Below are 22,266 nucleotides of genomic sequence, written 5' to 3'. Positions count from 1 at the left end.
CATCCCCCCTTTCTCTCTTTCTGTCTCCTCTCTCTCTCTCTCTCTGTCCCCCCTCATCCCCCTCTTTCTCTCTTTCTGTCTCCTGTCTCTCTCTCTCTCTCTCTCTATCTCTGTCCCCCTCATCCCCCACTTTCTCTCTTTCTGTCTCCCGTCTCCTCTCTCTCTCTCTCTCTCTCTCTCTCTCTGTCCCCCTCATCCCCCTCTTTCTCTCTTTCTGTCTCCCGTCTCCTCTCTCTCTCTGTCCCCCTCATCCCCCCCTTTCTCTCTTTCTGTCTCTCTCTCTCTCTCTGTCCCCCTCATCCCCCTCTTTCTCTCTTTCTGTCTCCTGTCTCCTCTCTCTCTCTCTCTCTGTCCCCCTCATCCCCCTTCTCTCTTTCTGTCTCATCTCTCTCTTTCTCTCTCTCTCTCTGTCCCCCTCATCCCCCTCTTTCTCTCTTTCTGTCTCCTCTCTCTCTCTCTCTCTATCTCTGTCCCCCTCATCCCCCACTTTCTCTCTTTCTGTCTCCCGTCTCCTCTCTCTCTCTCTCTGTCTCCCCTCTCTCTGTCCCCCTCATCCCCCCTTTTTCTCTTTCTGTCTCCAGTCTCCTCTCTCTCTCTCTCTGTTCCCCTCATCCCCCTTTCTCTCTTTCTGTCTCCCGTCTCCTCTCTCTCTCTCTGTCCCCCTCATCCCCCCTTTCTCTCTTTCTGTCTCCCGTCTCCTCTCTCTCTCTCTGTCCCCCTCATCCCCCCTTTCTCTCTTTCTGTCTCCCGTCTCCTCTCTCTCTCTCTGTCCCCCTCATCCCCCCTTTCTCTCTTTCTGTCTCCCGTCTCCTCTTTCTCTCTCTCTCTCTCTGTCCCCCTCATCCCCCTCTTTCTCTCTTTCTGTCTCCCGTCTCCTCTCTCTCTCTCTCTCTCTCTCTCTCTGTCCCCCTCATCCCCCTCTTTCTCTCTTTCTGTCTCCCGTCTCCTCTCTCTCTCTCTCTCTCTCTGTCCCCCTCACCCCCCTTTCTCTCTCTTCTTTCTGTCTCTCTCTCTCTCTCTCTCTCTCTCTCTGTCCCCCTCATCCCCCTTTCTCTATTTCTGTCTCCTCTCTCTCTCTCGCTCTCTCTCTCTGTCCCCCTCATCCCCCCCTTTCTCTCTTTCTGTCTCCTCTCTCTCTCTCTCTCTGTCCCCCTCATCCCCCCCTTTCTCTCTTTCTGTCTCCTCTCTCTCTCTCTAAGGTGGGTAGCTGTATTGATGGAGCTCTTAGGGTCTCTGTGTCCCTGATGCTCCACTAAACATTTGGTTATGTGTCATAAATGGAAGGAGCAAAGTGTATTTTCTAATGGTAGCGGTTATGGAAATGCCAACGTTGATGATTGTGACAATTTAGAAAATACGGACTGATAGAAATGGGGTGCGGAGAATACGTCAATCAAGTTGATAACATCAAGATTGTGCACAAATCAAATGTACTCACTGGTTTAACTCCAGGTCCAGAGTGAAGGTGTGTCCGAAGGTTTCCACCTGGAAACAACTCTGGGCCAAATGGACTGGCTTAAATAGGGAGAAGGTGAGATGAGGATCGAAAGAGAGAGTGAGAGAGAGAGAGAGAGACATTACAGGAAGAACCACTTAAAAGTAAACCACTCTAATAGTGGTTCGCCCATTCGGTGAGTCACAATGATAGCTATCATTCTGTAGGAAGTATAACAAACCAAAATACATACTGTACAAATGCATTTCTGCCAGCGCAATACTGCATATGTATCAAAAGCACTTTAGCAGCTAACATAGTCGGATTGATAAAAAGTGTCCATTGATTTGGCTGGACTGAATCCATTCCAACAGGCAGTACGGAAGCCATCCAGGAAGTGCATTTGTATTCAGCGGGTAGAGATGGACGGGAAGAGGGTTTACAGGAAGGGAGAAAGCTTTAAATATCCATCTACATTGAGCTGGTGTGAAGCCAATGTGTCCCTACTGTCGGCTGCCAAAAAGAATGGAGCGGTAGGAAGAAGGCAAGGAGGAGCTTCACTGGCTGCCAGAGATTTATAGCAGTCAAAACACAGTGTCGCCAAAAGCACAAACAGTGCCAGCATTCAATCCCAGCCCACTGTAATTCTGTCTGCAGGATACAGGCTGCAGTGAATCATTGGACTTTCACTGAGACAAGACTCCCATTCGGAAATCATTCCCTCCAATGATTCCACACAACTCAACTTCAGCTGGAGCAGGGCGAGGGCAGTTCTGCTTGGCTAAAGGAAGGATTCAATCCAAGGAGTTCTGTAACGTTTTTATGTGTGAAGTAATCGAGACGGTCAAACAATAGATCAGTAGATTTGTTTGAATCGATCAGTATTTACCAGCCCTGAATCACAACATCCCTCAGGATATTTAGGTGGCAACCAACAACACCCCTGTCTGTAACACCAAGGCATCTTGATACTGTTCTAATGCCAAAGTCAGTCCTCTGGGAACCTTGTGATAGCAGGTTCATTACTCAGTAACAACCAGCGATTGTAAATACATCTGAAATGTGCACATGCTGTAGAAACAGATGTATCTTCACTTCCAGTCCATTGACAAGCAAAGTCACTTGAGGAAACAGTAGGCTGTATGACTTGGAATCAAAGTGAACCTATGGAATAGTTGATCAATCCATGAATGACAGCTACGAATATTCCATCTAAACTTATTTAGAATCCTCTTTTTTAAAGAAGGAAAAAAAGGACATTATGACTACAGAAAAACACAACAGAGGCAAAACATGAAATGAAATGTAACCAACAGAACCCTCCTAATTAAGCAAAAAAAATATCCCCCCTTTTACCAATTATACCACTTCTCAAAAACAACTTCAAAAACAACAACACTGGGATCTTACACGATCTCCATCCAAATACCCATGAGCCTCTTTAAATAGTTCAATCACATCACACGGTAGGTTAAACCAAGCAGTGTAATCAGAGCCAGATTTATCTCCAGACAAGGGTAATGATTCTCTCAACCAAATCAACTCAACACTCAACCCACCAGAGGGGTATATTACAAAGGAGGATCGATCAGTTAGCCAGCTAACTTTGATAAACAACCAGAAATAGCTATTGATTTTCTGATTCATTAAGACTTACAAATGTGTTTTTGGTTGTTGAGTCAATTCCACCACACCCATTTCAAGCTTATCCTTAAAAAATATATATGTCATTTCAGAATATTTAGATGAGTTCTCTTGTGAACTCATTGATCTCTGGTGCCCCGTTGAAAGATGTAGACCTTGCACATCATCATCTGCACATCTATCACTCCAGTGATAATGCTAAATTGTAATTATTTTTTGCCTCTATGGTCTATTTATTGCCTTACCTCCCTAATCTTGTTCTCAACTGGCCTACCTGGTTAAATTAAGATGAAATAAAATTAAATAAACAATTAGAACCTCACCCTCCATCCCACCTACACCTTCCTCTTCAGAGAAAGAGAGAGAGAGGGTGTATGAAAATTAAAGAAAGAGATGGGTTGAAGGTTGAAGGGTGAGGTAGAGTTTAGGTCAGAGAGAGAGAGAGAGAGAGAGCGAGAGAGCGAGAGAGAGAGAGAGAGAGAGGGTGTATGAAAATTAAAGAAAGATATGGGTTGAAGGGTGAGGTAGAGTTTAGGTCAGAGAGAGAGAGAGAGAGAGAGAGAGAGAGAGAGAGAGAGAGAGAGAGAGAGAGAGATGAAAATTAAAGAAAGAGATGGGTTGAAGGGTGAGGTGAGTTTAGGTCAGAGAAGAGAGAAAGAAAGAGATGGGTTGAAAATTAAAGAAAGAGATGGGTTGAAGGGTGAGGTAGAGTTTAGGTCAGAGAGAGAGAGAGAGAGAGAGAGAGAGAGAGAGAGAGAGAGAGAGAGAATGAATGAATGAAAATTAAAGAAAGAGATGGGTTGAAGGCTGAGGTAGAGTTTAGGTCAGAGAGAGATAGAGAGAGAGAGAGAGAGAGAGAGAGAGAGAGAGGGTGTATGAAAATTAAAGAAAGAGATGGGTTGAAGGGTGAGGTAGAGTTTAGGTCAGAGAGAGAGAGAGAGAGAGAGAGAGAGAGAGCGAAATATAACCCATACAACCCATATCTATGCTTGTTTATTTTATCTTGTGTCCTTTACCATTTGTACATTGTTAAAACACTGTATATATATATAATATGACATTTGTAATGTCTTTATTGTTTTGAAACTTCTGTATATGTGATGTTTACTGTTAATTTTTATTGTTTATTTCACTTTATATATTCACTTGATATATTATCTACCTCACTTGCTTTGGCAATGTTAACACATGTTTCCCATGTCAATAAAGCCCTTGAATTGAATTGAATTGAGCGAGAGAGAGAGAGAGAGAGAGAGAGAGAGAGAGAGAGAGAGAAGAGAGGGTGTATGAAAATTAAAGAAAGAGATGGGTTGAAGGGTGAGGTAGAGTTTAGGTCAGAGAGAGAGAGAGAGAGCGAGAGAGCGGGAGCGAGAGAGAGAGAGAGAGAGAGAGTAAAAAAGAGGATGATTTTGTACCAGTGGAGTTTTTGGCCCAAGTAGCACTTCTCACACAGGCCTTGTTGAATCATTGATGGGGACATACTTCAACACACCATTGAATAATAGAGGAATGGAAGAGAGAGGAGTTCTCCATGAGAGATCTGAATATTTCACCACACAGAGCCTTTTATCATGAGGAGATGAGGCCAAGCAGCTAAAATCACATTCACACAACAGGCTTTTGTTTCAGATCTCTTTCAGATACTCTTCTCTCCGGTGGACGGTAATTATAAATCTGTGGCATGGGGTGACATAGCGGGTGAGTACAGTAGGTCAGAAGGTTTTGGGTTCAAGTCCCAGATATTGTGCTCCCTCATAGGGTGTAATGCCCGTTGGTTACAGTTAAATATAGATACAAAACAAAAATATAAACGCAACATGGAACATTTTCAAAGGTTTTACGGAGTTACAGTTCATATATGGAAATCAGTCAATTGAAATAAATTCATTAGGCCCTAATCTATGGCTTTCACATGACTGGGAATACAGATATGCATCTGTTAGTCATGGATCAGACAACCAGTCAGTATCTGGTGTGACCACCATTTGCCTCATGCAGCGCAACACATCTCCTTCACATAGAGTTGATCAGGCTGTTGATTATGGCCTGTGGAATGTCGTCCCACTCCTCTTCAATGGCTGTGTGAAGTTGCTGGATATTGGCGGGAACTGGAACACGCTGTCGTACACGTCGATCCAGACTCCAGAGCATCCCAAACAGGCTCAATGGGTGACATGTCTGATGAGTATGCAGGCCATGAAAGAACTGGGACATTTTCAGCTTCCAGGAATTGTGTGCAGATCCTTGCAACATGGGGCCGTGCATTATAACGCTGAAGCGAATGAATGTCACAACAATGGGCATCAGGATCTCGTCACGGTATCTCTATGCATTCCAATTGCCATCGATAAAACGCAATTGTTTCCATTGCCCGTACGTAGCTTGTGCCCGCCCATACCATAACCCCACCACCACCGTGGTGCACTCTGTTCAGCAAACCACTCACCCACATGACGCCATACTGCGGTCGTGAAGAGGTGGACGTCCAACCAAATTTTCTAAAAACGACGTTGGAGGCGGCTTATGGTAGAGAAATTAACATTCAATTTTCTGGCAACAGTTCTGGTGGACATTCCTATAGTCAGCATGCCAATTGAATGCTCCCTCAAAACTTGAGACATCTGTGGCATTGTGTTGTGTGACAAAACTGCACATTTTAGAGTGGCCTGTGTAATGATCATGCTGTTTAATCAGCTTCCTGATATGCCACACCTGTCAAGTGGATGGGTTACCCTGGCAAAAGACAAATGCTCACTAACAGGGATGTAAACAAATTTGTGCACAAAATTTGAGAGAAAGAAACTTTTTGTGCATGTGGAACATTTGTTTTATTTCAGCTCATGAAACATGGGACCAACACACATGTTGCGCTTACATTTTTGTTCAGTGTATATATATATATATGTATAGCAGTAACATAGTAACCACTGTTTTGCAGGACCAGAAAGGACTTGGTGGTCATTCTCTGATGCTGGTTAAAGGGGAAACTTAGTGGGCTTAGAGGTTGCAGCAAACCACCTCCCTTCTCTGTCATTCAGTGAGGGCAGAGCATGCGGCACAGAGCACTGCATTGCTCTTGACCAACTGGCAGAGGTGCCCCCGGACATACAGCAGGAGAGAGCCAGTGGGTCTTGCATCAGTCACGCCCAAACTAGGTTTCTGACTAACACTGACTTCATCCCTCAGTGCGAACACAAGCAAGCTGAAGACACCAGGAGAGTTAGGGCAACATGGGACTGATAGACTTGTGCAGTTTGGGACTGATCTTATGATAAACTTAGAAAACAAGACACAGGCCAAAACAGGCAAGAAAGGGTTCACAAAAGTAACTTGGGTTGAGAGAAACCATTACAGTTTCAACAATGAACTGGGAGTTTAATACAAGAGAGGGAAGGAAAACGAATAAATAACACTCAAATAAAATCCGGTTGCCACACCCACTTCTCCATTATAGACAGAGGTCTATACTTACCGAGGTGCCTCCCGTGGTATTCTTCACGCGGGTATCCAAATAGCCATGGGACATTTCTTCCTTCGACTCCATCTGTTGCACCAGACGCTTTGGGTAGGTGACTTCGGCCGCAATGTCGCTGCTGTCTCCCCGCTCCTCTGGCGAGAACCAATCCCACAAACTCGCATCCCGCACCAAAGTCGACCTTCCGCCGCCTGTAACGCGGGAGGCCTGATAACTGCCAACTTTAAACCACACACGGGTTATCACACAGAAAAACTATAATTATTGTTTGAAAAATGATTTTTGACATAAATAGGCTGATATGGCAGCGCGCCAGGCGCTGGTTGTAAAGGGCGACAGCGCTGCGGTGAAAATGTGTTGATGCAGCAAATCTACCGCATCCGTAGAACTGAAGGGAGAGGGATTTTAAAAACACTACGTTCTTGGCACAGATGTAACTGTCTCCAGCTGCGCGCTACCACCACACACACAATTGTAGACTAGTCTACAGAGGAAGAAGTGATTGCAGATGCAAAAAAAATGGGGATAGCCTACATTGGGCAGGGGTAAACTTGGAAATGAAAAGGGTGCTTCCCCCCAATCCCGTCATCCCTCTTACCTGACACGGCAAACCTCTCGCCCACTGCAGCAAAGACCAAGCACCACACCGCCAGCATGATGTTCACATATTCCCCCGAATTAACATCGAGTGCGTTACAGTGTGACAGGCGCAGATAAAAAGAAAACCGACGCACAAACGATTATGGCGAGAGAGAAAAAACACCGACTGAATCTGGTTGACAGCTGACGCTCGTCCTCTCATCTCCCATTCAGCTCGTAGCATACAGTCTCACCGATATCAGGCAATTGAATTAAATAGCCAATCTATCACTAAATGAAAAAACAAATAGGCCTATGCCAGAGACGATCAATAATGGAATTGACAAATTAGCCTAGATTATGTAGAATAGGTCAAATGGGGAGATTTGAGTGCACGTATGCATAAATCCTACAGGATTGTGCGTGTGTAAGCTATATATATGCATGAGTGTATGCGAATCTGCGATATGGGGAAGTGGTAGATATACAATAAAAATGATGAGGACACGTGGGACCATAGTGCCCTCCCCTCATTCATCTCCAAGCGTCCTCCCGTTGCCATGCAGTTATATATCTCCACAAAAGCAGATTCTACAACCTGGGTACCAAGGTGCCAATTGAGGTAAACATGGTAGGGTTTTGTGTGTTCATTCACGGGGACTTATGAATGGCAAAAGTCAACAGGAGTAATTGATGAAGATCCTGAATAGATAGGTCCATGGATAGACAAGGTGGGAAAAATGTCCTTCAGAGAAAACAATACATATCGGTCAGTATTGTGGTGCAGCTGAACTCACTAACAGAATGTATTGTAATGAACAAAATGGAGATCCACACAGCAATTGAAAAGTGGTATCCAATAGCATGACATGGTGCACCCATTGTGCCCAGAGGTGTGTATGGTAAATACAGATGTCATTCTCCTTCTCTATCTCCAGCTGTCCACTACAGTAAGGAGACACAGAAGCTGCAGGAACACATCGAAAAATGGGACAGTGAAGAGTGTAGAGCGATGACAAGCTATTGTTGGAGGAAGTGGGCTTGACTAGCAGGCTGTGTGTGTGTGTGTGTGTGTGTGTGTGTGTGTGTGTGTGTGTGTGTGTGTGTGTGTGTGTGTTGTGTGTTGGAGTTGATAAGAGGTGACTCCATGTAAGCTGGATGTCTTAGATGATCATACAGATAGCTGAATGTGCAGAACGAGGGCTATTGTTGGAGGAAGTGGGCTTGACTAGCAGGCTGTGTGTGTGTGTGTGTGTAAGAGGTGACTCCATGTAAACTGGATGTGCAGAACGAGGGCTATTGTTGGAGGAAGTGGGCTTGACTAGCAGGCTGTGTGTGTGTGTGTAAGAGGTGACTCCATGTAAGCTGGATGTGCAGAACGAGGGCTATTGTTGGAGGAAGTGGGCTTGACTAGCAGGCTGTGTGTGTGTGTGTAAGAGGTGACTCCATGTAAGCTGGATGTGCAGAACGAGGGCTATTGTTGGAGGTAGTGGGCTTGACTAGCAGGCTGTGTGTGTGTGTGTAAGAGGTGACTCCATGTAAGCTGGATGTGCAGAACGAGGGCTATTGTTGTGCACAAAATAATAATCATGCCTCAATGTGCCATTTCTTTAAAGGATCATTTTGCATTTTTACAACCAAGTCAATTTTTTTAATGTAAATGCCATGTTATAGAAGGGTCCAGACTAAAGGTCTTCACGGGTCCGACTGAACCCGAATACCAGAGACCCGACCCGGGAACCGAGTAGGTCTGGGTCAAAAATTCTAACTTTTCCCTCGGGTCTGGGTCGGGGCCTGTTTGATGGTCATTAGTTCTGATAGACCCGAGTGGACCCAAATGGACAAGACCACAGCTCTGTATAGCCTATAGCATATTTATTTTACGCTAATATGGTGAACTTTTTGGACCTGAGAAGATCACTTTTTTTTGGTCAATTTCACTTGTTTTTGAGACACTTACCCCAACCAGCAATTCCCTTCTTCATCCTCATTGTGCAGTACGGGGGCTCTGAAAAAAACATTAACCAGAAGGGGGTTATGGTACCCATTTGGGAACGAACCCTCCCACGTTCAGCTGGAACGTGGCGCAATGGAACGCAAAAATATTCTTAGAAATATTTAACCTCCACACATTAACAAGTCCAATAGCTAAAATGAAAGATAAACACCTTGTTCATCTACCCAGCAAGTCAGATTTCTAAAACGTTTTACGGCGAAAACATAGCACATATTTATGTCAAACCACCACCAAAGACACAGCTAATTTGAATAGCCAAGTTGAACAAAATATGCAATCAACAAACGCAGGATTAAAAGAAAAATTATTCACTAACCTTTTGAAAATCTTCATCAGATGACAGTAATATAACATGTTACACAGTACATTTATGTTTTTTTCAATAATATGCCATTTATATCCATAAATCTCTGTTTACAATGAGGCCATGTTCAAATGCTCCAAAAACGACCAAATATGTAATTTTATAAATGGAATCACTCTCAGTATAGTGATGTTGGTCCCTCAGGTTTGTGGGATAAAAATGAGAACTCTATAGTGAATATCTTCTCGCTACTCTGATTATCATGTCTTTGATTGTGAATATCTTCTCCTCAGCCACCCAGGCCATCCTTCTACTTCAGAGGCGCCCATATACCTGGAGTGCACTAAGGCCATGACAGAGATGCACTTGCCAATTTTGCGTCCTGCCTAATGCTGCATTCATATTCATAACCAAGTAGGAAGTTGGTAATTCCCAGTTGTGAAGTCGTAAGTACGAGTTGGATGCATTCATGTGCTTTGAACTCGTTGAGAAATGTTGATTAGCTAATGGAAAACAAGCTGCGGCAAACATATACTAAAATTACAGATATCATGCTCACAAATTACAGTGTTAAAAAATCATAATTAATAGATTGCTTTTTATAAATCATGTTTTGTTGCATTTAATTCATAGGGTAATTTTTGCCCCTTAATAAACTTGTACCATTTGAATGTAGACATAAACATAAGAATATTTTCTTTTACACATTTAAATAAACGCTTTATTAAAATATGCAAATGAGGTGAAATCTCATTAAATATATGCATATTTTCATATTGTGCAAATCCATTTTTCTGGACACTGGGTGTAGTCAGGCTAAATATGTTTTATTTCATTTTGTTGAGACACTCCAGGACCGGTCCAGAGCAGATTGTGGATAAATAGTTTTTTCAACTTTCTATCTGTAAAATACTAAAGAGATGTACTTGAAATGCATTTTTGGCGTATTTTTCAGAAGAAAATATTCTTTACAATAAACAATTTACAACAATATCAACAATTCCCTCTGGTCAAGTCTGAAGAATATAGCTAAGAATAGCCATAAAAATGGTATGAATGCAGACGCTTCTGAAGCTGAGGAAAATGAGTTGGCGCATGAGAAGAGTTTGCCTTTCGGGAAACGGCAGTTTAAGATCAGTACACTGAATTTAGACTAGCAAACGCCAAACGCCTATTTAGACCTAATCACCATCTCTTCAAAGTTACTAAATATAGTCCAGTTTGTAACACTCTCTATGAAATAGGATGTTCAATTATGTGTAATTGAATGTAGTGAGATTTGAAATTATTGAGGTATATCCATTTTAAAGTAGTTAAAATTCATTAAAATGTGGAGGAAGCAAAATAATATTACTGGATCAAAATACCAACAACTCTCAAAATGGATAAGTAGATGAAAAAATGTGGGTTACGTCAGCATGTGGGAGAAGTCGGAGCTCAGGGATGATAGACACGTTTCCCACTAGTAATTACCAGTAGAAGAGGCGTTCAAGAGGATTTTTCCCAGTCGTATGTGGTAAATACCGTCTATGAATGAAGGTTATGAACGCAGCATAAGAACAGCCCCTAGCTGTGGTATATTTAAGCAAAAATGCCAGAGGGGGTGTGGTATATGGGCAGTATACCACAAACCTTGAGGTGTCTTATTTTTTTAACAGCCGCTCATTTAACCCGGAAGCCAGCCGCACCAGAAATACCGTTCAACTGACAACCGAAATCAGCCTCCAGGCGCCCAGCCTGCCACAAGGAGTCGCTAGAGCGCGATGAGCCAAGTAAAATGTGTAACCTTAATTTAACTACAGTAGGCAAGCCAGTTAAGAACAAACTCTTATTTACAATGACGGCCTACTCCGGCCAAACCCACACGACCAATTGTGCACCGCCCTATGGGACTCCCAATCACGGCCGGTTGTGATACAGCCTGGATTCGAAATAGAGTGTCTGTAGTGACGCCTCTAACAGTGCGCCCAGTGATGGTTCTAGCTTGTATGGCTCCCTGGGCAAACCCCCCCTTCAGCCCCCACCATAAAACACCATTCTGCACTAACTGTAATTTGAATTCACCCCAAAAGACTCCATATATCACAAAATATACAAAATATCAGCATAATATAGATGTATTTTAAGTTAGACTACAGCATTGGAAATTCCCCTTACTGAGCTCAGGACCTAGTCAATACAATCACAGAAAACCTTCATGATTCACCATGGTGGTGTGCAGACTGGTTTTATTCTTAACAATTTCGCACAAACCAGAAAAAAATGCGACAATATGTCTGTGAAACTATATATTCACAGTATTATGAATGAATTGTGGTTTATTTGGTATCATTTCGTAGTGTGACTGATTTGACTAATTGCATTAGTACTGTACAAAGTTAGAGGTGCGCTACTTGATAGATTTCCCCGCTTCCCATACCTTCGGCTTCCAGTGGGGATACCTGAGGTCAACCTACCCCCACCTCCCCCCTCCCCATCTCGTACTTCTGTGTGGGAGACCTTCCCTGGCAGTAGCCTGCACATGTCGCCTATACCTAAATCCGCCACTGGCTGCGCCACTCGGGAACCTCCCCGGGCAAACCCTCCCTTAACCCGGACGACGATAGGACAATTGTGCGCCACCCTATGGGACTCCCTGTCACGGCCGGGATGCCTTATTTCTATTATAAACTGGTTACCAACATAATAACTTTTTGCGTCCAGAACTACTCCAGAGCTGACTGTAGTAGGCTAGTAGAGGCTCCTAAATCATGGGTGATGTGTTCTGTCTGGGAATCCTTGGGTTTGGGAATAATCGTTTCGTATGATCAAGGAATTAATACTCTTGCAACAAAGGTACATCCCTACCTTTCTCTCAAATCTGATTGTAAAATATGCTACCCTCTGCTGTAAGAATACAGTAGTTGCATCGCAGTGTGTTGAATAGATGCTGAACAGTGGGGATCTGTTGATTTCTAATATATATATATATATATATATATATTGTTTGGGATAACCTGGGCTGCGTTCTGTATGTGTTTACGGTCTGGAATGTTCAATTGAACGGAAACGGTACCGTACTGAACGACCGGTTGAAAAACGGGTAGGGGTTGGTTTATGGGTTGGGAACGCTGTCAGTATGGCCACTGGCCTTTAAAGGCGTCACTCGTTGCTTCAAGCCACATCCACCAAACGTACCTCAAAGTCTGCTCAAGAACATTTTGGAGAATCGTGTCGTTCAGTACAAACCGTCCCGCAACGTATCAAACGTTCATGCGAACTGAATGCACCTAAGGCATTGTGCGATCTGACATGTCTGCAACCAGTCAACCTGGAACACGGCCATTCACTGCAAATACTGACACCCGAATTAAGCAATTAATTCGGCACAGGTGCAACCTGGGTCAATTAACCTCAGTGCACTCTCCGCGGCTACAAGAGTAGTTGGCGCGGGGTGCAGTTTCCTATTGATTGACAGTGTGCAACCGAATAGACGACTGTTTTCAGTAGACAATGAACGGGGTAGCCCACAAACAGGACTCGGATCCTCGACAACAGCTTTTCAACTGCAACCATGCTGATTGTGGGGCGACGTTCCAACGGGAGTGGCGTTTGAAAGAGCACGAGACCGTGCACACGGGAGCGGTAAATATTATATGGGGATATGGCTGATATTTGAGTCATACTCGAGTTCAACTATGATTCATGTGGATGTAACCTCATCCGCGGGTTAATATATTCCGTGTGAAAAAATGTGCAGAAGTGCGTAGGCTTCTGCCATAAATGTGGCAAAATAGTTCGAATGGCAAAGTTTGAGCCTTTTATGAATAGTCAAAGATAGTTTACGCTATCATTTATAACCCTACTGGTTCTTGTTTTTTAGCAACCTTTTCAATGCAACGTGGCTGATTGTGGCCGTCGTTTCTCACGGAAATCTCACCTGAGTCGCCACGCACTTGGCCACACCGGGGTGAAACAATTCAGGTCGGTTAATTTCAGTTTACATTTAATTTCATACCCATGGGTTAGGCTGTAGTTTGAAAAACTTCACGTACAATAGTATATTTTTTTCACCCAACAGATGTACCTTTGTGGGTTGCACAAAGGCTTTCTTCAACGCGGACAAGTTGAAGAGACACGTCCATTATGCCCACGGAGAAAAGGACAAGTACTTTAAGGTTAGTCCACTAGATGTCGCCGAATAACCACGTTACTATGAAATGGGTTCTATTAATTTATAGGGAACCATTTCCCTTACCGTATAAATGGGCTGAATGTCATTTTTACTTGCTTAATTGTCCCCATGTGCAGTGCAATTTTACAAATTGCTTATTGACATTCAAGAAACGGAGGGTGTATAAATTACATTTGAAGGAGCATGGAATATCTTCTAATTTCAAGTAAGTCACAATCTTGTAATGGTCCTGTAGGCCTTACATCCTTTGAATACTGAATAAGGCCTAAACTGATCCACAAGCTGATGTATACACTCTATTTAAAATGCAAGTGAATGCATGTCTCAGATTAATGGTTAAATTATTCTGTCCCTGGTTTTCTCAGATGTTCGAAGAGAGGATGTGGAGTCACGTTTGACACCAATGTCGCTCGCAAAGCCCACGAGAAGAAACATGCAGGTTTGTCCCTTTGCAAGTTCGTCAGTCTTCTATTGCTGTACGTTCTTGCATAAATCCCCCAAAAATTAGCAGTCATTTTGTATCAATACTATTAAAGGGATAGTAGCAGTTGTCATGTCACTTAACTTAACCCTGCCCATGTCTCTCCCACTGCAGGGTACCGCTGTACACAGCCTGAATGCAATCATTTTGAACAAACCTGGGGGAAAATGCACAAACACATGGCTAAACACCCAGGTATGCACCCCACCACCAAACCCCCTTAATTGGAGCTGTTACTGAAGGATTATGAAAATGAGTTACAGTAGCAGTCTAGGCCAACCTGCTTTTACACTCACTGAAAACTATTGTCGGATGTAATTGTTCACATTTAGTATTCTGTTTTTCCTCATCTTCTACCACTTGTACCCTGCTAGTTGTAGTGTGACAGTGTTTGAGAAACTGCTTATGATGCGTTAGCTGATTAGTAATATAAGGGGAAGCTTATTTTATTGGTAACCTTCAGTGTCAAACATTCATACTGTTTACTCTGCCACCAGCTGCCTGCTCATGCCATCTGTTTTGGCTAATGGACAACTTGTTGGGCAGGAATCGAGTAGTGACATTTGCCTCTCTCCTGTCCCTGCAGCCACATTCACCTGTAAGCTGTGCCAGAAGGTGTTTAAGCATGTGGACTCTCTGCGTAGACACAAGCGAACCCACGCCCTGCGGAAGCCTGTCCTGCTGTGCCCCAGCAGTGGCTGCAAGGCCTACTTCTCCACTACCTTCAACCTGCAGCACCACATCCGCAAGGCCCACCTGCAGCTCCTCAAGTACCATTGCTGCTTCCCCGATTGCACCAGAACCTTTGCCATGCGGGTATGTACTGTAACCCTTATGGGCAGTCAGAGTAAGACTGGGGGGGGTACTGTGCTGATTGTGGTCCCACTTCTGCCTGAGCTAACACATCAGACACCAATCAACATACCATTATCTTCAGTTTAGAAGGCAATTAGTTAATCAGCTGTTTGCTAGGATGGGGAGGAAGTGACTCCACTCTGGTCCCTGATGACTGGAGTTACCCATCTCTGATTTTTAGGTCTTGTTTGCTGTTCTCTATTGAACACTTGTAGCATACAGCTCTAAACCGCCTCTTCAGCCTGCTCTTTCTGACGTCCATTAGTCAGCTGTCTTAACTAAGAACACACATCCATAACTGTTGTCTTCTACACAGTGGTATGTGCAGTTGGGTTTTAATCACTGCATGCAAAGCAGCCTCATGAATTTCTTTGTCACTGAATGTCTTGTCAAGTAACTACTAGTGGCTTATTTTCCATTGCCTCCCCATGGACAGAATTGAATTTGAATCCCAAGATAAACATTTGTCCATGTGGTGGACGGAGTTGTTTGCCATTGTGGCGCTGGTACAGTATAAATGTTTAGAATAGATTGATGTTCATACTTTGCTGCTGTCATAATGTTTGTATGCCATTTGTTGTCGTGACACATCACTGTTCAATCTCACAGGAGAGCCTAAGCAGACACCTGGCTCACCATGACCCAGATGCCAACCCTGAGAAGGTAAGCATGGCTTTAGTCAGTCTATCCCCTGTGGGCTTGAGCCAACAGTGAGTCTACTGTTTGGTGGCTTTGGCCAGGTGACCATTGATCTGTATGTGGCCCTGAACCATGTCTTTGAACCATTTGAGAGCAGCATCCTTTAGATGTCTGGCAGAATCTATAGCAGCTTTGGGCATAGTGGGGCTCGAGGGAAGGGGTGGTTACTCACACAATGTCGCTCTTGTTCAGCTCTGAAGCCCCTACAGGAACTGAAGTCCTAATATAGGTGTCCGGTCTACTGGGCAGTTGGGAGTTAATGACTCTTCTGAACAGTTGTAGTGGTGAATTGTTCCCCTAGACATTTTATACCTCAAATTTCTGTCCAATCGTGTTTTTCTCTCTAGAAGAAGCGCAAGCGGCCCAAGAAGGCCTGGCAGAAGCGTCTGGAAGGCCACCAGCTGCCCCTGGTGGAGGACGACCTGCGGCGCCTCTTTGCCTTGCGCATGAGGGTGTCACGACGGGCCAAGGTTGAGGTTAACCTCTCGGGCCTCTTCAACGAGCGCAAGATCCCCCACTTTGTCGACTCGGAGGTCAACCTGCGTGACCTCTTCAGCATCAAGCCCCCTCACTCCTCCTGCCCTGCAGAGCGAGTCCCTGTGGTCACCCACCCAGAGGTCACTGATCAAAGGTTGAACTTGTAGCCTGAAAGTGTCATAGTACCATTATGAGGTAAAGTTGTAAATGCTAGTGAAGTACCATTGCTCTTTTTAGTTGATCTAAACTGAGGTTTTGAATGATTTAAAATATTATTTTTATAGTGCATATAAAGCAACTGGTCTTTTTGTTTTCCTGTATAAAAGCACTTGCGTTTTGTTTGTCCTATGCATGATCAAAGCTGACCCAATAAAAAAAAATTGCAGCCAAGTCATTGTCTAAATGTTTAGGTCTGGGGAAGATGGGACTGTGCCACCTAGTTTCTCTCCAACTAAATCAGTAATGACATATCAGGGTGGTCAATTACCCTGCATCAGTCCTTAGTGTAAACCACAAGTTGGGTCGTGCGTCTCAGAGGGAGGTAATGACTTGCGGTTCAATGATGCAAAAGAATGCAACCTGAACCGGTCAAGCAAAGTTGTGGAACAGAAGACGTTTGTGCGATGTCAGTTTACTAGTGCCATAACAGGTGTGCAGGTAGACTTGCATTGAAGTGAACTTTCCCTTCCAACACCCATCAAATATGAACAACAAATCGGACCTATGAGTAACGAGTCCCCCACCATTGATTCATCAAAGCGCAGGGCTCTGCTCGGGCACCAGGTCCAATTCACTAGGTAACTCTTTAATCCGAACACCCGGTAGAGGGGGAGAGCTGAACTACGGCAGTATAAAATCGTCAACTTTACAATTGTGCCTATTGAAAGACTGCAGAATAATTGAACTGCGAAGTCTGACCAGTGACATTGATTGAAGGAAGAGCTGGTATCAGACATTTATATCTGCCACTTACACTGAATTGCTGTGTAATATGGCTAGCTTTCTAGTGTTCATTCCATCAGAACCTCATATCACTTCAGCTGACTGGTAATGGCATGTCTGCTCGATTGCTTCCTACAGAGCGCTCTCCCTGTCATGATTAAAGCACAGCACATTTCCAGCTGAACTTGTCCAATAAAGCTATTCTGAACAAAAATAAAAATTATACAATTTCAAAGATTTTACTGGGTTAGTTATATGGAAATCAGTAATTTAATTAACTTCATTGGGCCCTTGTCTGTGGATTTCCCAGAACCCCACCGCCACCATAAACTACCTTATTTCTATCGCGGAATCTGCAACTCTTCAGCTTCACCTCAAGAGTTTGAACCACTTCTTACCCTGTCAACTCACCAGTTGTTTAAAATGGACTGAGTGCAGGAAGACAAACTTGTAATCATTCACATTAGGTCATGTGTACTCTATACAGAATGAATGGCTTTGTACGGAGATCCTCTTTCACACACTGGCGTACCATCATATTCCAAGGTGTCTAGTTGTCCAAGGCCTGTGTTGTGGCTGTAATATGGCTGGGTCCAGTGACATTTCAAAGCCTTTGCTAAGCCCCCTTCCAGCCTACTGTTGGAGCTCTATTGGAGTCATTACTTTTGTGTTTTTCTACTGCTGTTGTGCTCATTCTCCAGGGCTCCTCCTGCTGCCTCAGGCCATGTCAGCTCGTAATCCTTCACATTAACCTGGCCTATATGTCTGCTGCTCTGCTGGCTAATGACCCACGCTCTCTCTCCACTGTGTTTATGTGGTGGTAGTGTACAAGCGTTTATAATTACTTTGCTTTTGGTGCTTTGTGTGAAATGTGTTTTTACAACAGAATAGTCCATTAGAGAATGTCTTTGTTGCCCTGGTGTCCAAAGCGTAATTGAAATATAAATGATTCACCAGTGTTCAGGGTGATACAGGGGTAATTATAAATTGTTTGTGGTCTTTCAAAACAATGTGCTGCTTTGATGATTGATTTATTTTAATGAGACATCAGGGGGTTGGAAGATGGGCCCTGGCTGACTCCAAGGTAATAAAACATTTAAAATTCAGCATATATGCACAGACCACAGAACAGTTGTTCCCAAAAAATGTTTTTATATAGAATGCTGAATATATTTAAGCAATAAGGCCCGGGGGTGGTATGATATATGGCCAAAATACCATGTCTAAGGGCTGTTCATAGGCACGACGCAACGCAGAGCCGTGGTATATTGGCCATATATCACAAACCGAGAGGTGCCTTATTGCTATTACAAACTTGTTACCAACATAATTAGAGAAGTAAAAAAAAATACATGTTTTGTCATACCTGCGGTATACAGTCTGATATACCATGGATGTCAGCCAATCAGCAGTCAAGGCTCAAACCACCCAGTTTATAAATATATATATAGTACCAGTCAAAACTTTAGATAAACCCTTGACTGAGTAGGTGTTTCTTTATTTTTTACTAGTATAGACATCAAAACTATGAAATAACCCATATGGAATCATGTAGTTACCAAAAAAGTGTAAAACTAATCAAAATATATTTTATATTTGAGATTCTTCAAAGTAGCCACCATTTGCCTTGATGACAGCTTTGCACACTCCTGGCATTCTCTCAACCAGATTCACCTGGAATGCTTTCAAACAATCTTGAAGGAGTTCCCACATATGCGGAGCACTTGTTGGCTGCTTTTCCAACTTGTTTGCCATAATAAGGACTTGGTCTTTTACCAAATAGGGCTATCATCTGTATACCCCCTACATTGTCAAAACACAACTGATTGGCTCAAATGCATTAGAAGTAAATAAATCCCACAAATGTACTTTTAACAAGGTATGAAGCCGGTTGAGAGAATGCCAAGAGTGTGTAGAGCTGTCATCAAGGCAAAAGGGTGGCTACTTTGAAGAATCTCAAATTTAATTTGAGACTGGCCAATAAAAATAAAAGATGAAGATGTGCAAAAGAACACAGACACTGGACAGAGGAACTCTGCCTAGAAGGCCAGCATCCCGGAGTCACCTCTTCACTGTTGACGTTGAGACTGTTGTTTTGCGAGTACTATTTAATGAAGCTGCCAGTTGAGGACTTGTGAGGCGTCTGTTTCTCAAACTAGACACTAATTTACTTGTCCTCTTTCTCAGTTGTGCACCAGGGCCTCCCACTCCTCTTTCTATTATGGTTAGAGCCAGTTTGCGCTGTTCTGTGAAGGGAGTAGATCTTCAGTTTCTTGGCAATTTCTTGGCAATTTCTCGCATGGAATAGCCTTAATTTCTCAGAACAAGAATAGACTGACAAGTTTCAGAAGGAAGTTCTTTGTTTCTGGCCATTTTGAGCATGTAATAGAACCCACAAATGCTGTGCATTTAGTCTAAAGAAGGCCAGTTTTATTGCCAGCTGTGCTAACATAATTGCAAAAGGGTTTTCTAATGATCAATTAGCCTTTTAAAATGATTAACTTGGAATAGCTAACACGATGTGCCATTCGAACACAAGAGTGATGGTTGCTGATAATGGGCCTCTGTACGCCTACAGTGAGGGAAAATGCTATTTGATCCCCTGCTGATTTTGTACGTTTGCCCACTGACAAAGAAATGATCAGTCTATAATTTTAATGGTAGGTTTATTTGAACAGTGAGAGACAGAATAACAAAAAAATCCAGAAAAACGCATGTCAAAAATGTTATAAATTGATTAGCATTTTAATGAGGGAAATAAGTATTTGACCCCCTCTCAATCAGAAAGATTTCTGGCTCCCAGGTGTCTTTTATACAGGTAATGAGCTGAGATTAGAGCACACTCTTAAAGGAAGTGCTCCTAATCTCAGTTTGTTACCTGTATAAAAGACACCCTTCCACAGAAGCAATCAATCAATCAGATTCCAAACTCTCCACCCTGGCCAAGACCAAACAGCTCTCCAAGGATGTCAGGGACAAGATTGTAGACCTACACAAGGCTGGAATGGGCTACAAGACCATCGCCAAGCAGCTTGGTGAGAAGGTGACAACAGTTGGTGCGATTATTCGCAAATAGAAGAAACACAAAAGAACTGTCAATCTCCCTCGGCCTGGGGCTCCATGCAAGATCTCACCTCGTGGAGTTGCAATGATCATGAGAACGGTGAGGAATCAGCCCAGAACTACACAGGAGGATCTTGTCAATGATCTCAAGGCAGCTGGGACCATAGTCACCAAGAAAACAATTGGTAACACACTACGCCGTGAAGAACTGAAATCGTGCAGCGCCCGCAAGGTCCCCCTGCTCAAGAAAGCACATATACAGTCGGGCAAAAAATAATTTTGTCAGCCACCAATTGTGCAAGTTCTCCCACTTAAAAAGATGGGAGAGGCCTGTAATTTTCATCATAGGTACACTTCAACTATGACAGACAAAATGAGAAAAAAACTCCAGAAAATCACATTGTAGGATTTTTAATGAATTTATTTGCAAATTATGGTGGAAAATAAGTATTTGGTCAATAACAAAAGTTTATCTCAATACTTTGTTTTATACCCTTTGTTGGCAATGACAGAGGTCAAACATTTTCTGTAAGTCTTCACAAGGTTTTCACACACTGTTGCTGGTATTTTGGCCCATTCCTCCACGCAGATCTCCTCAAGAGCAGTGATGTTTTGTGGCTGTTGCTGGGCAACACGGACTTTCAACTCCCTCCAAAGATTTTCTATGGGGTTGAGATCTGGAGACTGGCTAGGCCACTCCAGGACCTTGAAATGCTTCTTACGAAGCCACTCCTTCGTTGACCGTGCAGTGTGTTTGGGATCATTATCATGCTGAAAGACCCAGCCACGTTTCATCTTCAATGCCCTTGCTGATGGAAGGAGGTTTTCACTCAAAATCTCACGATACATGGCCCCATTCATTCTTTCCTTTACACGGATCAGTCGTCCTGGTCCCTTTGCAGAAAAACAGCCCCAAAGCATAATGTTTCCACCCCCATGCTTCACAGTAGGTATGGTGATCTTTGGATGCAACTCAGCATTCTTTGTCCTCCAAACACGACGAGTTGAGTTTTTACCAAAAAGTTATATTTTGGTTTCATCTGACCATATGACATTCTCCCAATCTTCTTCTGGATCATCCAAATGCTCTCTAGCAAAACTTCAGACGGGCCTGGACATTTACTGGTTTAAGCAGGGGGACAAGTTTTGCACTGCAGGATTTGAGTCCCTGGCGGCGTAGTGTGTTACTGATGGTAGGCTTTGTTACTTTGGTCCCAGCTCTCTGCAGGTCATTCACTAGGTCCCCCCGTGTGGTTCTGGGATTTTTGCTCACCGTTCTTGTGATCATTTTGACCCCACGGGGTGAGCTCTTGCGTGGAGCCCCAGATCGAGGGAGATTATCAGTGGTCTTGTATGTCTTCCATTTCCTAATAATTGCTCCCACAGTTGATTTCTTCAAACCAAGCTGCTTACCTATTGCAGATTCAGTCTTCCCAGCCTGGTGCAGGTCTACAATTTTGTTTCTGGTGTGCTTTGACAGCTCTTTGGTCTTGGCCATAGTGGAGTTTGGAGTGTGACTGTTTGAGGTTGTGGACAGGTGTCTTTTATACTGATAACAAGTTCAAACAGGTGCCATTAATACAGGTAACGAGTGGAGGACAGAGGAGCCTCTTAAAGAAGAAGTTACAGGTCTGTGAGAGCCAGAAATCTTGCTTATTTGACAGTAAAAGCCCACTCTAAAATGTGCAGTTTTGTCACACAACACAATGCTGACAGATGTCTCAAGGTTTGAGGGAGCATGCAATTGGCATGCTGACTACAGGAATGTCCATTTGAACTGTTGCCAGAGAATTGAATGTTCATTACTCTACCATAAACCTCCTCCAATGTCATTTAGGAGAATTTGCCAGCGTATCCAACAGGCCTCACAACCACAGACCACCTGTAACCACGCCAGGCCAGGACCTCGACATCCGGCTTCTTCATCTATGGGATCGTCTGAGACCAGCCACCCGGACAGCTGATGAAACTGTGGATCTGCACAACCTAATCATTTTTTCACAAACTGTCAGAAACGTCTCAGGGAAGCTCATCTGCGTACTCATCGTCATCACCAGGGTCTTGACCTGACTACAATTCAGCGTCATAACCAACTTCAGCGGGAAAATGTTCACCTTTAGT

General features: G+C 43.5%; 2 protein-coding genes across 2 annotated transcripts in view; one reads left to right on the top strand and one right to left on the bottom strand.

Moving 5' to 3' along the window:
- The window catches only part of LOC115110870 (disintegrin and metalloproteinase domain-containing protein 11-like), a 30,105-nt gene extending 22,570 nt beyond the window's left edge, over window positions 1-7,535 (bottom strand). The window contains exons 1-3 of the mRNA XM_065010075.1: window positions 7,153-7,535; window positions 6,552-6,775; window positions 1,439-1,515 (exon numbers count right to left, since the gene is read on the bottom strand). Of these exons, the coding sequence (XP_064866147.1) occupies window positions 1,439-1,515; window positions 6,552-6,775; window positions 7,153-7,210 (359 nt within the window). The 5' untranslated portion in view covers window positions 7,211-7,535. The remainder of the gene's footprint in view (window positions 1-1,438; window positions 1,516-6,551; window positions 6,776-7,152) is intronic.
- Window positions 7,536-12,883: 5,348 nt separating this feature from the next.
- 42sp43 (P43 5S RNA-binding protein) lies at window positions 12,884-16,530 on the top strand. Its single transcript, XM_029635770.2, has 9 exons — window positions 12,884-13,078; window positions 13,317-13,417; window positions 13,515-13,611; window positions 13,745-13,833; window positions 13,994-14,067; window positions 14,224-14,304; window positions 14,696-14,925; window positions 15,574-15,627; window positions 16,011-16,530. Exons 1-9 carry the CDS (start codon window positions 12,947-12,949, stop codon window positions 16,305-16,307), a joined length of 1,155 nt encoding a protein of 384 aa, XP_029491630.1. The 5' UTR covers window positions 12,884-12,946; the 3' UTR covers window positions 16,308-16,530.
- The last annotated feature ends 5,736 nt before the right edge of the window (window positions 16,531-22,266 follow it).

This window comes from Oncorhynchus nerka, linkage group LG26, assembly GCF_034236695.1.
Source record: "Oncorhynchus nerka isolate Pitt River linkage group LG26, Oner_Uvic_2.0, whole genome shotgun sequence".
Classification (NCBI taxonomy): Eukaryota; Metazoa; Chordata; class Actinopteri; order Salmoniformes; family Salmonidae; genus Oncorhynchus; species Oncorhynchus nerka.
Note: the sequence above shows the minus strand (reverse complement) of the source record. Positions and strands in the feature narration are given on the sequence as shown.